Here is a 16642-nt window from a genome sequence, read left to right as displayed (position 1 = left end):
CTATCCAAAGACCACTCTGCCTTCGATCTCAAAGCAACTGTGTGCTTACTCATTGACTAGCCAGCCCACGCTCATTCTCTGCAATACCCCCATCACCCTTCTCTGTCATGTGATCAAAGCTATGCTACAGCTTCTCTTACCTATGGAGCACTCAGCTCGTATAGATAGCCACACCTCCAGCGAGCCGAGAGGCTCTTCACACACGTAACAAGCAATCTCTTAAGCCCGTATAGTCGCAACCACAGCCATAACAACAGCCCTTCTCGAGCCCGATCTGAATTCACCACCTAGCTGTAAATCCACAAGCTTTCTCCCATATCCTTCACATAAGGACGGTTAGCGCTGCAGTAGTCCAGCCTATGGAAGCACCTAGGGCATATCACTTCCAAACCTGCACAGTCGGGATTTTTCAAGAAGCTCATGTATCCTCAGGTTAGTATAGGAGCGATGCCTTCATTGTCTAGGAAACTTCAAAATTAATAGCCAACAACTCTCGATCAAAAAGCTCACACCAGAGAGCCACGGCCGTATCTCACGACCTCCTTATTCATGCTTGCACCCTTCCTTGACCCAGGATTTCCCTATAAAAGAAACATCCCGCGCTCTTCATGCTAGTCCGCTACAGCTCTTCGTTCACCTCCACTTCCACGACTCTCCTCATCCTCACAGAGCCGATGGAGCTCATGCCTCTTCCTAAAGAAACTACCCGCGAAGTAGCGATGCCTTTTCATGAGACCAAGAAGCACAAGTGTATACTCTCTGTTGCTTACAATCCTCTCCAGATACCAGACCAGACCCTTCAACCAAAAAAAACCTCAAGCTTCCATAGTAGAGACACACTCGCTCATTCAAGAATCTTCCAATAAGAGCAGTCGACTTCTCCTTTGCAATGATAGATGATCATAGTCTCTCTATTGTTCACAGAGCGACCGCATCGCCATGGTCCTCCAGCTTGTGTAGTAGTGATGCTCCCTGCCAACCCAAAATCCCTCCACCACAAGCTCCTCAACAGAGCCTTCCTCCTGTGAACTCCTTTTCGGCTTCTCCTACTGATCACGCACCTCTTGGCGACCCCCCCCTAGTCCAGACTCCTCCTAGCCTGCAGCCGCGATCCTCCTCTTTTAGCAACAGTCCCGTCCTTCGATGCCTAGCTGCCACCTCGCCATCCAGAAGCGCCTCCCTCATTCTCACATAGCCACAACTCATGCATGCTTTTTTTATTACAGCCACGTCATCTTTGCCTTTTACCACTCTCCAAGGATTCCCACAATTTCATACACCAAGGCACTTAAGTACATATTCATTTACTATGTGCACACAAATGCATGCCACCAGCATTTAGCATTTAGTTGCCCAGACTACCACATATGGTGAACACCATCCCGACACAATAGATTTTCAAGACAACTACAACAAAAAAAATGCTCATGCCCTCATACAAAAAGGATTTGGGACAACCATGAAAGGCGTATGTCATCCCACAACAAAACCCCGTCACACTCTGGATACCATACTTTGGATTGTCTGGTGCACCTACACTGCACTTCATTATCTCCCAGAAGCCCCTGTGGAAGTATCTACCATCTCAAGAAAGTATACCATCAGTGTGGAGTCTTTTATGAGAGTATCCATAGCTCATTTCCACTACCAACTAGCTATGTACATAGCTATGCACTCACCCATCAACATGCAACAAGTAAAAAACATTTTTTCATTTTTATCCACACACTGCACCAGTGCCCTCCTCTGCCCGCACCCCTCTCCACCACTTCTCGCGCTCCCCCTCCCCTCCACCCTCCACCCTCCTCCTCCCCTCGACCCTCTGCCTCCCCCTCCCCCTCCCCTACACCCTCCCCTTCCCTCTACCCTTATCTGGCAATGGTGATATTCTTGTGCGGTTACCTAATGGCAAAGCACAAATCATTCGCAACGTGTGGCATGTGCTAGGACTCGAGAGGAATCTTATTTCTGTGCCTACACGTACTGTTCAACAACACATGCTAGTTGAACTTCAGGATTTGCAATGCAGGATCAAGGATCGCACAAAAACTAGGGTAGTAGTTGCCACCAGTACATATAATAATGGTGTGTATATACTTGATGCTGAACCCCTTTCAGCTCAAGCTATGGCAGCTATAGTATTACAGATCCGACATCTTTTTAGCATGCACAGTTTGGGCACATAAAAATCGCAGCTTGGAGTACTTACAAAAGCACAACATGGTGCAAGGTATGCCCAAGCTCAATAGCATGAAATCTGAATTTTATGAGCAGTGTGTTGTGGGCAAAATGCATAGACAACCTTTCTCTTTGGATGGAGCAGTATGGGCTACAAAGGGGATGAGTATTTTCCGAGCGAAATCTTCTGAGCGTCCGAGCGAAGAAAAAAAAGCTTCCAACTATATAAAAATATGGCAAAAATAGATCAGAACAAAACATAGTTTCACTTAGAAATATACAAAGTATTATAGCAATGCCTATTTTATACACAAATCTTTATATGAATATTTGGAAATGATGAGTAACGTAAGGGGATGGCTTTTGAAGAAATCCACATTTAGAGTAGACTTCTTTATGAAAATTTCCTTATGATCCTTCTTATAACGGGGGTGACATTGAAAACCCTCTTTCAACCTAGCCTCATGAAAGGGTTTCTCCAAAGAAACCTCATAGAAGCAAGCCATTAAGGTGGTTTCACCAGCGAAACCCCTTTGAAGTAGGTCTTCCAAGGTAGTTTCGCTGGTGAAACTACCATGGACATCATTTTTAAAAGTGGCATAACTTTCACATCCAATGTCCAAATATAGTCATTCAGCCACTCATATTGATTGAAAACCCCCATTTGAGCACATCTATGGAGTTATATTTTGGAAAGTATCGCATATACAGTATTAAATATTACATGTATTTTATGTGAGCGATATATAAGCCCAAGTTGATACTTATAGTAATTTAAACTTCTTTAGAAACATATCCATAAATATCTTGTTATTTATGCTATTAAAACACTAGAAAGCTCTTGTCATATTGATATAAATGTGTTTAATAAGTAATTATATATGTATAATATTATTACATTGAGAGTGATTATGAGGGATGTTTCTTAAAGGAATTATTTTTCAATACTTTTTTTAGGTAATAACATGGGTACAAAGGATGTCTATGAAGAAGAAAATTTATGTTATGTAAAATTGAATGAGTGAAAATTTTGTATATTTTTAAAGGGATCTAGTTCTGGTGAAAACGAAAGTGTAAAAACCAAGTTTCCTAAAGAAATACAAATTTTAAATCTCTTGAAAAACACGCTCGGATAAACCTGCTCATAGGTTTTTGCTCATAAATTGACACACCCACAAACAAAGAAACTTGCACTTGTACATTCCGATGTTTGTGGACCATTCAATGTGGACACACGTGTAGGCAATAGATATTTTGTGACATTCATTGATGACTTCTAAAGCTATGCAAAGGAAGTATGAAGAGTTTTATTTCTTTCAAGAATATAAGTAGTTGATTGAAAACAAACTGGATGCTAAGATCAAAACATTGCTTTCAGATAATGGAGGAGAGTATGTGCTAGATGGCTTCAATGACTATTTGAGACAGCATGGCATCAAGCATTAATTTACAACTCCATACACTCCTCAACAAAATCGCGTGGTGGCGGAGAGGAAAAACAGGTCTCTCTTGAAGATGACTTGCTGCATGCTTTCTTAGAGGAATTTGTCCAAATATTTTTAGGAAGAAGCTGTGATTACAGCTGCATATATTCAGAATAGATGTCCCACCAAAGCTTTGGGAAGCATTACACCTTTTCAGGCACTTTATGGTAAACCTCCCAAAGTTGGGCTCTTCCGTATTTTTGGTTCAGTGGCATATGCTTTGGTTCCGGACAAAAAAAGGTCTAAGTTGGATAATAAAGGGACTAAGTGCATCTTTGTTGGATACAGCCATGCAAGCAAAGGCTACAAGTTGTGGAATCTAGACACATGAAAACTCATTGTTAGTGGAGATGTTCTCTTCAATGAAGCCAAGGGCTACACTGTCATGAAATATATTTCAGATTTGGATCCAACTCCTTTAATTGTCATTAATTTTAATGAGGCTATAGATGATGTGTTGCATCCCCAAATAGAAAATTCAGAACAGCAAGAAATGCCCAACAGCTGGAGAAAAATGTGGTTGACGAACAAATCATCACTTATCAAAGGAGACCAAAGCCTCAGCCTGCTCCAATAGCAGAAAAATCACTAATTTCAGCTCCCAAATGGGCAAAACCCACTCTCCATAATGCTGGCGATGAGCCCAGGACAAAGGGTGCCACAAAGAGACTTCATGAAGTCAATTGTGCATTGATGACCATAGTGATGGAAGCTCAAGCCTGCCAATTTTCAGGATGCATAAACTAATCCTTTGTGGTTGGATGCAATGAAATCAGAAATGTCTTCTATCGAGAAGAATGTAACATGGGAACTAGTAGATCTACCAGTGGGCAGATCTATCATTGGCATGAAGTGGGTATACAAGGTGGAATATCATGCCAATCGTGAAGTGGAAAAATATAAGGTGCACTTGGTTGCCCACGGATATTCACAAGTAGAAGGTATTGACTATGAGGAGACATTTGCTCATGTGGGCAAGATGACAACTATTAGATGTGTTGTAGCCATGGCTGCCTCATATGGTTGGCCAATGTATCAGTTTGATGTCAAAACAGCCTTCTTGAATGGAGACCTCAAAGCGGAGTTATATGTGAAGCAACCTCCAAGCTTTAGTGTTGCAGGACAGGAACACAAAGCATGCAAGTTGCAGAAAGCATTATCTGGTTTAAAACAAGCACCACGTGCTTGGTATCATCACATACATGCCTGCCTACTGTCACATCAGTTTTGCAATACTCCAAGTGAGTCCAACTTGTATGTTCTGCAAGACCATGACTACATAGTCATCCTCATTTTATATGTGGATGATATTATACTCACAGGCAATGATGCAGAGAAGATTGCAGCCATCAAGACCATGCTATTCTTAGAGTTTGAGATGACCGATCTGGGGCTGTTACATTATTGTTTGGGACTTGAGTTTTGGCAAATGGCACATGGCATACTCAGTCCAAGTATGCCTTGATTATAATTCAGCAATTTAATATGTAGGACAAAAAACCCGTGTCTACTCCTGTGGAGAAGGGACTCAAACTTAGCAAGCATGATACTATTGAGATGTTTGATGGCACATTATACAAGTAGCTGGTTGGGAAGCTCATCTATTGATGTTCTAACAAACCGGATCTTTCTTATGCCACTGGCTTGCTATCATAGTTCATGCAATCCCTACTGTCACACATTGGAATGCAGGCAAGAGGGTCCTCCGATACATATGTGGGACTGTTCACTTTGGTTTGCATTATGCTACAAGCGATGATTTACATCTCCATGGTTCTACTGATTCAGATTGGGCAGGAGATTGTGATGATAGAAGATATACATCTAGGTATAGTTTCTTTATGGGCAGCACTTCTATTTCATGGCAAAGTAAGAACAACCAGGAACTCACTCTCATCTATTGAAGCGGAGTACATGGCAACAGTCGCAGCCACTACAGAATGCATGTGGTTGAGGAAACTCATGTAGACCTTCATGATTCACAGGAGGATGTTCCCACATCTATATGTTGTGATAGTCAATCATGCATTGCCATTGCTCACAACCCGGTGTTTCATGCTCGCATGAAGCATATTGAAAACCACTATCATTTTATTTGGTGTTGTATTGATGATGGCTACATTGCTCTTCAGTATTGTCCACTGAGGATAATGTGGCAGATCTCTTCACCAAATCTCTTGTAGCGGATCCATTCATATGATTTCGAGAGAAGCTCGGGATGAGGGACATTTTCACAATGTCAAGGGGGGCAGTCAAATGGCATTGTGTACATGTATACAATGCCCATAGGTTGCTATCTCCTTTCAGGGATGATTTGTGCAACCATGGTACTTGAGGTGCCCTAGGCACTTCTAAGACATTTTAAAGTATCACATCCATACCATTGAGGGAAGGTATGTAGGACATTTAGGTTCCTTGTATGGACAGGTAGGCTTTTTGTCATTTAGACCTGCTCTTGCTATGTGATAGTGGGTCCATATATATAGCCAGTGGTCACTAGATGTACTATCACTCATATTGTGTTCATTCCTTATCCAGAGTTCACGTTGGTTCTCTCTCTCTCCCGTTTGTTGTGTATGCTCATGCTGTTGTCGAGTTCCCTCCCTCACTTAATGTTCCTGCACATTTCTCACTAAATCCAACAAATTATTTTAAAATCTCCTACATCTGATGAATCTGGCCTGTCATAAACCTTCTCAAAGTGAAGGAGTCAGTTGTGCTTATTCTTTGTGGTTTCCTTTAGGCTTCTAAAAGAATTTAAATAGAATAGAAACTGTGTTACTATCATCTCCAGAAAAGAAAGAGCTTGACACCAAAATCCAATGATCCTACTAATGTTTCTTGTGACCATAGAGGACAATACAAAGGCATACTAATTTTATGAATTAAGATCTGCTTTCAAGTCAACTATTTGGGACAACATCCACAAGACAGCTGCCTCCTCCATTGATTGAACTACTACATCAATATAAAGGACAATTTGTGCTTGAAGATTCAAAAAGACAGTCTTGTAAGGTGAGATCCAACTATAACAATTGCAAGTAAACTAAACAAGAAAGAATATGCAAAATTTGTATGCAGTCTATAACATTTTTCCATAATTGAAGGACCATGTCTATTCAGTCACATTTCCAAAGAATGCAAATGTTCTCACCCCTTTGTTTCACGACCAATTTTAAACACACGTTTGCTAAATATTGAAGCAGAAGATTCCATGGATGCTGTATCCAGCTCACTGAAGAGACCGTCTTTCCAGCTGTCAAATGCTTCCTCCCATTCCTTCTTTAAGCTCCACATGCTTTTGAGCAATTCTAAGTCTTTCAATGTTGCTGCATTCTCCTTATTCGACAGTTTTTCCATCCCAAAAATACTCATTCCAGCCCATAATGATTGTGAACGCTGCTGAAATACTTCAATCTGGAAATTCAATTAAAATTTAGATGTTAATCAACCTTTAAAGTTTTTCACTTCTTCCTGTCATGAAAACATCCTACTAGGTCGCTGAAAAACTTAGTCTGTTTTGATTGAAAGAAAAACAAGGTGAATGACTTTTGTTATTCATAAGGCCTGCCCAAAAGGTTGGCGGAACTAGAAGCTACAGTAAAAGACACTAGTAGAAGAGAGGGAGAAGGAAAGATTATGAGTGATGTGGGGTGGAGGGGAAAGCATGTGTGTTTGAAGTAACTATGAATGTAATTATTTTACAGCAATAAAAGATTTCTTCACAAAAAAAAAAAAGTGTGTGAGAGAGAGAGGGAGAGTGAGAGTGAGAGAGAGAATCTCTCTTCTTTTATGTCTCAAACCATGGAGATTTTTTGGAAAACTAAGCTTCATAGAAAAGCTTTAAGGTTGCTCAAAATGGACCTGCTTTGCTCACCAAGAATGCATGGTGGTTTGAATCTTATAAACATCAAATTTCATGTGTTGGCAAGAAAGATCACTGGTCTATCATGTTGGCATTTTTATGTGGTCAGATGTGCACAAATGCTTCATTGGCTAGTTGATCCATCGGAAGTAGTACTTGGCAAGTTTCAAGGTAAAATCCCTGGTTGTCCATTTTCTACTGCCTTGATTCAGGATTGGAAGAAAGTGCTCTCTCGCATCAAATGGTCTCCCCATCCTGCTACTATAGCTTCCTCGCTTCGAATGGAAAGCCTTCATTGGAGTGCTGTTTTTTACTCTCCTCTTGCTGTACAACAACCAATCAGAGCTTACAATCTTATGAAGTTAGGCATTCGGTTCATCGATGATGTGGTAGATACTCAGGGGCATATTCTCTCTTTTTCGGCAGCATGCCAACACTACAATCTTGGGATGCATCATAGACCTATATGGCAAGCTATTGCAGATCTCTTACTCCCTTTGGTTCGGATTGGAAGTAAGAGACAGGCTTCAAGATTGGCATCTTCAGTCTTCAAGTCCAGGATTATCCTCTTAGCCTTTGCATCTATTGACTTCCATACAGGCTTATCGATTGATATTACCTCCTCCATGGATTGCTCATCATGCATATTCTCTTTGGCATCTGAATAAGTCTTTAACTTGGTGGAAAGGGAAATTGAAATTGATATGGAAGCTGAAAATGCCATTGAAACAGAGACTCTTTCTCTTGAGATGTATTGTTGGCAGTTTTTCAGTGGGAGTGAAATTGGCTCAAAGAAGGATTGCCTCTCCTCTTTGTCCAAGATGTCATCGTACTTCTGAGAGTATTCCGCATTTATTGTCTGTTCATATTCCAGAGACCTTCTGGACAAGATCTCCTATTTTTTATCTCTCAGATTTCCTGCACAAAGGTTCTCGAGGTTTTTATGGATGTTTGGCAGATTATCAGCTTCTTTGTCACAGTATTCTCTTTTCTTCCATTGGATCAGATACTGGGCCTTATGGACCCTCTAGCTACAACAAAATTATGCATATCTGAATTCACCCCTTCAGCACCCTTATTAGTTCTTCTGAGCCTCATTGCGGCAGTCCTTATATGATGCCTTGCATGAGGAAGATTTGGATGTTTCTTGCATTCAGCTTTTCTTTTACTGTTTCTGATGGATAGGGCATTGGCTCTTTTCTCGAGCACTGCCTTGATGTAAAATGGATGTTTCATAATCTAATTTTCTTAGTTTCACAAAAAAAAAAAGAGAGTGAAAGTAGGAAAAGATGGAGGAAGAAATAGTAAGTGAAACTGGGACCAATCCAAGAATTATAGAATTTTTAAAAAAAAGAAAAAGGCCCATTTTCTCTTCTAATGCAATGCCTCCACTAAGACCTACTCTACGACAGGCCAAAAAAGTCTTGAGGCTTTTCAGCCTATCAGGGTTGTAGGTCTTTTGGTGCAGGGATCAGATTCAGAGTGGTTCCTCGACCCAGACCCCTACTACTCAACACTGGACCTTGGAGGCTTTGGCTCTACGAGGGAGTTCCCATTGGGTATTTGCAGTGGGACCCTGGAGAGTGGGAGTGGATCGACGCAGGGCATCGAGAGAAGAGCATCCCCTTCTTTTGTTACATGGTCAGTAATGCCAAGAGATTTCAGCTCAATAGTCGAGGTTGGAGACCTTCCAGAGTTTCTCATTGGGAGACATTTGATATCACTGCGGATCAGCAGAGGTGCTTCTGGAGGAGACTCTGGAGAGTGGTTCCTCGACCGAGACCCTTGCTACTCTCCACTGGATCTTGGAGGCTTTGGCTCTACGAGGGAGTTCCCATTGGGTATTTGCAGTGGGACCCTGGAGAGTGGGAGTGGATCGACGCAGGGCATCGAGAGAAGAGCATCCCCTTCTTTTGTTACATGGTCAGTAATGCCAAGAGATTTCAGCTCAATAGTCGAGGTTGGAGACCTTCTAGAGTTTCTCATTGGGAGACATTTGATATCACTACGGATCAGCAGAGGTGCTTCTGGAGGAGACTCTGGAAATCCCACAGGAATAGAAAGATCACTCTCTTCTTTTGGCTTTCTATCCATGGTGGGATTGCAATGAACCTTTGGAGATCCAGGTTCGGAGCCACCCTACTTGCCCTCATTGCTTCTCTGCTTTGGAGACTATTCAGCATTGCTTATGGGATTGCACACAGGCGAGGATGATTTGGATGGGGGTAGCCAGGATTTTCAGTCACTTTGCCTACTCCCCATTCTTTATGACATGGGGCTCAGTGGTTTGGCTTTCTCTTACACGACCTCAGGTATTCTATGAGAGACTTGACTCCTCTTGGGCCATTTCGATTCGACGTCATCAGATTGAGTCCTGTTCATTGGATGTGGTACCACACCTTCATTTTGCAACTGTACATGCCTCTATGGATACCTCTTGGGAGATTCTAGCGAGCATAGCATCCTAGCATATTTGGAGAGCCAGATGCACAGAGGCTTTGGAGGGTACTCAGGTTCATCCTTCGCACACATTGGCTAGTATCTGGACAGACACCATACATACCTTGATGGCCGTATGGACGAGTATGCAGGGAGACTCCCGTGCAGCCTCAGCTAGGAGGGCTGCTTTTTTCAGGGAATGGAAAGATTCTCCTTTCGTCTCTGAGACTCCTACGGGGTTGAGATGGCACTTTTAGCCTTAGCCTTGGTTGTTTTCCACCTAACTTTGAGGGGCTTTTATTTATCCTCATGATTTCATGATGTATTCCGCTTTGAGCTTGCTCTCGCGGGTTTTTTCTCTTACTTAATAGAAGTCTCTTTCTTGGGAAAAAAAAAAAACTGCATTGAGATGGCACTTTCAGCCCCAATCCTTTCTTTTTGGCTTTTGAGCTTTTCATGCATTGCATGGTGTATCCTGTATGGAGCTTGCTCTAACAGTTTTCTTTACTACTTAATAGATGTCTCTTTTTGAAAAAAAAGAAGTCTTGAGGCTTTGGTAGTTGTAAGAAAATCATTCTTTTTTTTTTAAACAAAGAAAGAGAGAATTCATTGGGGTTTCTAAATTCAAGAGGTCAAAACGGATACCTCAAACACTTTAAGAATTGGTATAAGGCATAGAAAATATCAGAATCGATTAAAAGGTGAAATGACCTTGGAGATATTTAAAAAAAGTTAATAAGAATGCTTCATACTTGGCTAGATGGACAATCATCCAAAGTGGAGTCACCGAACAAATTCTGCATTTGGCCTCTAATCATGGTGACACTATTTGATCCCTGGCTCTTTTGTTTGTTGTTCTATGTGGAGATACTATAGCAGCATCTGGTTTTCCTATTTAGAGGGGGGATCGTAGTAGGGAGCGAAGTAGATGGGGGGGCTGTACATCAGATAGAAAAGGCGTGTCGACCCTATTCCATGCCGATGACCAGACTTGGTTCATACTAATGACCAGCACAATTTCGGGCCCAGGACATTGGTGAAACCAAACCATAGTGCAACTGAACACAAGAGCAACACAGTATGATAGGAAGGAGTGGGAAACAAGGTCCGCCATGACCGAGGAGGCCACAAAGTCAAAAATCGGGTATATAGTCAATAGCACCAAGATGATCGACATGGACATCCCTTTATGAAGAGAACCAAGAGCAGAGTATCAAAGAGTAAGAGTTTACACATGGGGTGTTACACATGTCTCCAAAGAAATCATCCTCCACCTCTTTGTACGTAAGAAGACATTGCCCTTGTCTTCTACTTCCATCAGCTTAGAAAATACATCTAAGGATGCACCATTGTCAAAGCGTGACCTTTCTCCCATCTAAACTGCTGCGTATAATGAGAAGTACCAAGTTTACCACGATCATCAAGTATTTTTGTCATTCCACATGACAAGCTATCTATTAATCTCTTCCCAAGAGGAGGGGGAAATCTCTGAATAGTACTCCAAAAGCTGCCCCAAGCCTTCACGATAGTAGTAATAAGAGGGGAGGAAGGAACCTTGAGATGAGCCAAAGTAAAATTCTGCCTAAACCTATCCATTGAATAACCACCCATGGAAGGAGAATAGGAATGCATGCATCGAATGAAAAAATTTCCAAGGTTCCTATCCCAGCCGCAAAAGCCCCTTGACCACCACCTTGCATAGCAAGGCCCTGCACTACAAGTTTGCATTAGTGATATTTGTCTCTGACAAGGAGCATTGTGTGTGATGAAAACATGTAACTACTCCATGTGCACCGCCCTATGCACCACCTGTATCTCTAACAAGGGGCTTCATTACGCAAGAACTAATGGTGAGGTGGACTAGGTGAGATAACGTTCTTGTGTGATGTAACTCATTGATGCACCATGTACTTTGGTGATAATGTGACCACGTCCACCCCGTGACCAAGTCGAGCAGGTGGCCATGTCCATCAAATGGTCTTGGATAGTCTCTGTATCCTACAACAATTTCCCCGCCACTATCATTCATCGTCCCAGTTGAATGGAAGAGGATGATACTCGCGGGTTGAGTGTGGCTCTTTTAAAAAGAAAAAGTTACGTTACAAAATGGCTCTTGGCCTTACAAGTCACAACTGACAAATAAAAGAAAGTGCAATCTTATATACAAAAGCTCTAGAGGTGAAGCAGAGAACTGAACCAAAACCATAGGTGCTGAAAACTAAAGAAAGCCGTGTGTACAACTGATTGTCTTAGCAAAAGAAATGACAAAAACTATATGTACTGGAAACTGAAAAAAGCCACATGTACAACTGACTATCATCAAAAGAAAGGGCCTTTCCCAGTATAACTATCCAATAACTATGGAAACTCCAGAAACGGTGTCATCCAGGTCTTCTTCTTCGATATTGTCCATGACGTTTCTGCAGCTCTTCATACTTTCCCTTGTAGTAGTAGTGGTAGCTTGCTTTGTAATGAGCAAGCTTGGATTGAAGAAGAGCAAGATCTACCTGAAGAGAAAGTAATTGGGTGTGCTTTGTGTCATGTGTCTGCTCCAAGGCTGAGTGCCGCCCCTAGAATTCCACACGTTCTTGTTCCTGGGCTGAGTGCCGCCCCTAAAGTTCCACACGTTCTTGTTCCCGGGCGGCAAGCTAATTCTGCAAATCAGCAACCTTCTCTTGAGATGTAGCGTGTATAGCTTTCAAGGGCATGTTTCTCCTTCTACACATCCATCTCTGTCTGGCAGGCTGCCTCCTTGGTCTGCAATTGTGTTTGCCACTCTTGCACTTGAGCGGCGGTCTATTTTTCCCTCTCCACCTTCAAGTGCTATTTTTGGGACAACAGCTTATGTGTATGACCTGTAGCATTGAATAGGGAAGCCCCAAGCTGTGTGAAGGTATTGTCCATGACGTGTTGTTGCAAATGCATAGATCAATTTGACCAAACTTACCTGTCACTAAAAAACATGCAATCAGCCATATCTATGATCTCTCCAAACTCCTCAAACACACCCTGCAGACCGTGATCTTCGAGAGGTTCCAAGGCTGCTACCAGTGCAAGAGTATCCAAGCTGAGGTAACATGTGGGGGGCTTGGGTGGACGGGCATTTATAGCCAAGGTCTCATGCAAAGTAATGGTTAAAATCTAGTCCACATCCTCCTCTTCCAAGTTAGCAGGAGACCTTTTCCTCTTGAGTGCCTTCAGAAGTCGCCTATAATCCTCCTCCTACATCTATGTGCAGACTCGCTAGATAGATCAAGATGTAAAATTGGCATATATTGAGATCTCTAGTTGATGTATTTTCTAGCGCCTCTTTTCTAAGGTGACTATTCTTGTAATATAATCAATCAAAGATTTCACTTAAAAAAAAGAGTGAGTGTGACAGTAGAGAATGGGCGTTCCTGATGATGAAGCGCGATAGTGGGACAACATATCATTCTCATGAAGTTGGGGCAGCTAGTATGAATGGTAAGGGTCCTCCCTCAAAGATGATAGGTCCAAGATGAGTGTCTATAGTTACTGAGACTCGCCGCTGTTGGTGTATTTGTGACATATGTAGTACGGGGTCTCCGAGGAGGCATGAGAGCTTAGGGCTTCCTGAGCGATAGATGTGTGGCGTGCATATCCAAAGAGGGAAGCATATGTGTTGTAGGCCCATGAACTGTAGCAGAAGTGGAGCCCATACCCAATGTAAGTTTCAAAGAGGGATGGGCTCATTGATCTAGGCTCCATAGGAAAAGTAGACGGAGCTACGCATTAAGTATCAACTTGTGAAAGATATGCAAACGCAATGTGTCCCTCATGAACAGGAGAGCCTAGTGGCTCAAAGTGGTTGCTCTCTCCTGTTGAGTGCAAAAATAATGGAATCAGTGGCGGTGCTTACCAATTGGGGAAAGAATAGTAAGGCCAATAGATGGGGTCACCAGCGAAGAAGAAGCTGTAAAAGCATCTAAGGAAGCATCTGGAAAAACAGTGTGACTTGCCACCTGTATAGACATCACCACCAATTGGGTCCCTATAGAGCATGTAGAAGTGGGAGCACCAAGAGCGGCATGAAGGGGGAATGGGGGAGGGGTGGATCTAGCACCGGGGGAAAGAGGCACGTATGGCGGAGGTGATAAACCAGCAGGGGTAGGGGAGGTGGAAGAAGGTGGAGGGGAAGATTTAGACAATACAACGGGAGAGGGCAGGTGTGGTGAGATGGGAGACGTGCTACCACAATAGGAGGGGCGGCCTGCCACTAAAGGAGGAGTTGGGTGAGTTGTGGCCCACATGTGCAAGTATGTATCCGACCTCGGCATTTGCACATACTTGCTCGAAAGGTGTTATAAAAGAGAGAGGCGGAGCCGAAAGAATGGCAGCGAGAAGGACGTTCGGTGCATGGCGAACACTCCTTGTGATAAAATAATGGCTAAGATCAAAATACAGGCGTGCAAAGAAATACCTAGCGAAAACCTCTTCTCTTTTCTTCCCCTCAACAGCATTGCGGCAGCAATCTTCCCCCCTTCTAGGCCATGTACATCCTACCAGAAAGGATGTCAAAATCTGGGATTTACCATATGCTGGCTGAATGGGAGGGTGGGAAGACGCAAGTATGTGGATACCAGAGTAGGAATGAGAATGTGTCAAGAGCCCGTAAAGTCAAAGGTGTCGGAGGAGATATCATAAGAGCGGATGAAAGCTGTGCCTAATGAAACGTCTAAAATAACTATAACAATGGGATTTGGTGCAGTAGATAGCCTTGAGGTAGATGGAAAACTTGAAGCTACCCTTTGGCGTTTGGGGTGCTACCCAAGTGGAGGGGAACTACTAGCGGGGGTAACCAGGGCAGGATGCGAAGGGGATCCATGTGAAGTCATAGTTGCTTAAAATGGATCAAAGAGCTTGCAGATAAGGCTTGAATTTGATTTGTTTCTCTGGCATTAGCAAGGGAAAGAGGTTAGGCATAGCAAGGTGTATGAGTGTAAAAGGAGTCGCAAGCACCAGGCATTTGATTCGTTTCTCTAGCATTAACAAGGAAAAGAGGGGAGGCATAGCAAAGTGTGAGAGAGTAAAAGGAGTCGCAAACACCAGACTAAGAGGGGAAGCAGGAGGTAAAGGGGCAACCATAGCAAGAAGCCAAGGAATGTTGTCGGAGGGGAAAGGGGTGTAGTAGGATGCCAAAAAAGGGGGACACAACAGAGGCCAAGGGGAAATAGATAGCAATATGGAGGAATAGTAGATGGAGCAACAGGGGTAGTAGAAGGGGGGGTGTGGATGTGTTGTACTCCGAGTCAGACTCCCACCAAGAGTCTCACCTGGGTCACATCATGGTCACTGAGCAACATGCCAAGGTTGTTAGACCTTGGTCACACCTAGTCGCATCGTGTTCACATCTTGGTCACTCGAGAGCAAACATGACATGACTTGGACATGACTTGACAGTACATGACTTGGACATGGCTTGACAGTACATGACTTGGACATGACTTGTACAAGACCTGGACATGACTTGGATATGACGGAAGCAATACATGACTAAAGAGTACCAAACCTCATGGACATGACTTGTACATGACGGAAGCAATACATGACTAAAGAGTACCAAACCTCATGACTTGGACATGGCTTGACAGTACATGACTTGGACATGACTTGTACAAGACCTGGACATGACTTGGATATGACGGAAGCAATACATGACTAAAGAGTACCTCGACTGACCATGGTCAAAGTTGATCAGAGTGAAGTACTGGCGCACTGGTGCATAGGCGGTACACCTATTGGTGCACATGGGAAGCAGTCTAGCAGTTATAGGTGGTACACCAACCCTCGCAACCAACTAGTATCAGGAGCACATGGAATAGATAGGAGTACACATGGAGCACATGATTCACTGACTCAAAACAGGCTAGAGAGTTGCAAAAGCCATCAAGGACGAAGCGGCTGACAAACGGCGGAACGGCTAAGGATGCAAGAAGACATCCAATAGGGAGGAGGGACGGAGATTTCCAGCGAGGGGGAGCAGATGAGAAGAAGGTGAAGAGGGGGAAACAGGAGGAAAGGGGGGAGATTCTAGCAGAGGCGGAGGGCGTGAGGGAGTGAGTGAGAGGCTAGAGTCAAGAGCTCACCTCATGTGTATCTTCTCCTGGTGTATCAGTCATCTGGTGTAACTCTCATGAGTATATGATTCATTCCTTCTAATGACCTATGCTACTTCCCATCTCTGCTTGCTTCTCTAAGATCTCTTCCCGTTGTGTTCTCCTCCCCTCCTCTTTCTTCACCTGGTTCAATGGAGTTTTTCTCCGTTCATGCTTTTATGATGTTGTTCCGCTTTAGTCTTCTTCTTGCTCACATCACTTCTGCACTTGCACCGCTCGCACATCGTTAACACCATCGATTAGCACTCGTCTACGCACCATTGGTGACACCCATGGCATGTCTTACTAGGTTCTCGCACCAGTGGCCTTAGGCCTCCGGTAATACTTTCGGAAGTGTTAGGACCCCCCCCCCCCCCCCCCCCCAAACAGTTTATGGCAATCATGATGGGACATTGCTGGTGTTGAGTAGTACAAGTGAAGTGGTGCTCTAGGGTCCTAGAGAGAGGTCTTATGCCGAGTAGTTCTGAAACATTTGAAGGAGCTAGTAAGAGAACTGGGAGGTACTTGAGGAGAGGGGAGAAAAGACTTCCAGCAGACCA

General features: G+C 43.3%; 1 protein-coding gene across 1 annotated transcript in view; it reads right to left on the bottom strand.

The window, feature by feature from the left end:
- LOC147885929 (dynein-1-beta heavy chain, flagellar inner arm I1 complex-like) overlaps positions 1–16642 on the bottom strand; it is a 629024-nt gene that overhangs the window by 438703 nt on the left and 173679 nt on the right. Inside the window, exon 24 of the mRNA XM_087396248.1 lies at positions 6817–7079. Coding sequence (XP_087252374.1) covers positions 6817–7079 — 263 coding nt within the window. The remainder of the gene's footprint in view (positions 1–6816; positions 7080–16642) is intronic.

The sequence above is a fragment of the Dipteris shenzhenensis genome, chromosome 25 (genome assembly GCF_047967505.1).
Source record: "Dipteris shenzhenensis isolate YYH24624 ecotype China chromosome 25, Dip_SZ_1.0, whole genome shotgun sequence".
NCBI lineage: Eukaryota > Viridiplantae > Streptophyta > Polypodiopsida > Gleicheniales > Dipteridaceae > Dipteris > Dipteris shenzhenensis.
The sequence above is the reverse complement of the archived record's forward strand: the minus strand, read 5'-3'. Positions and strand labels throughout refer to the sequence as shown.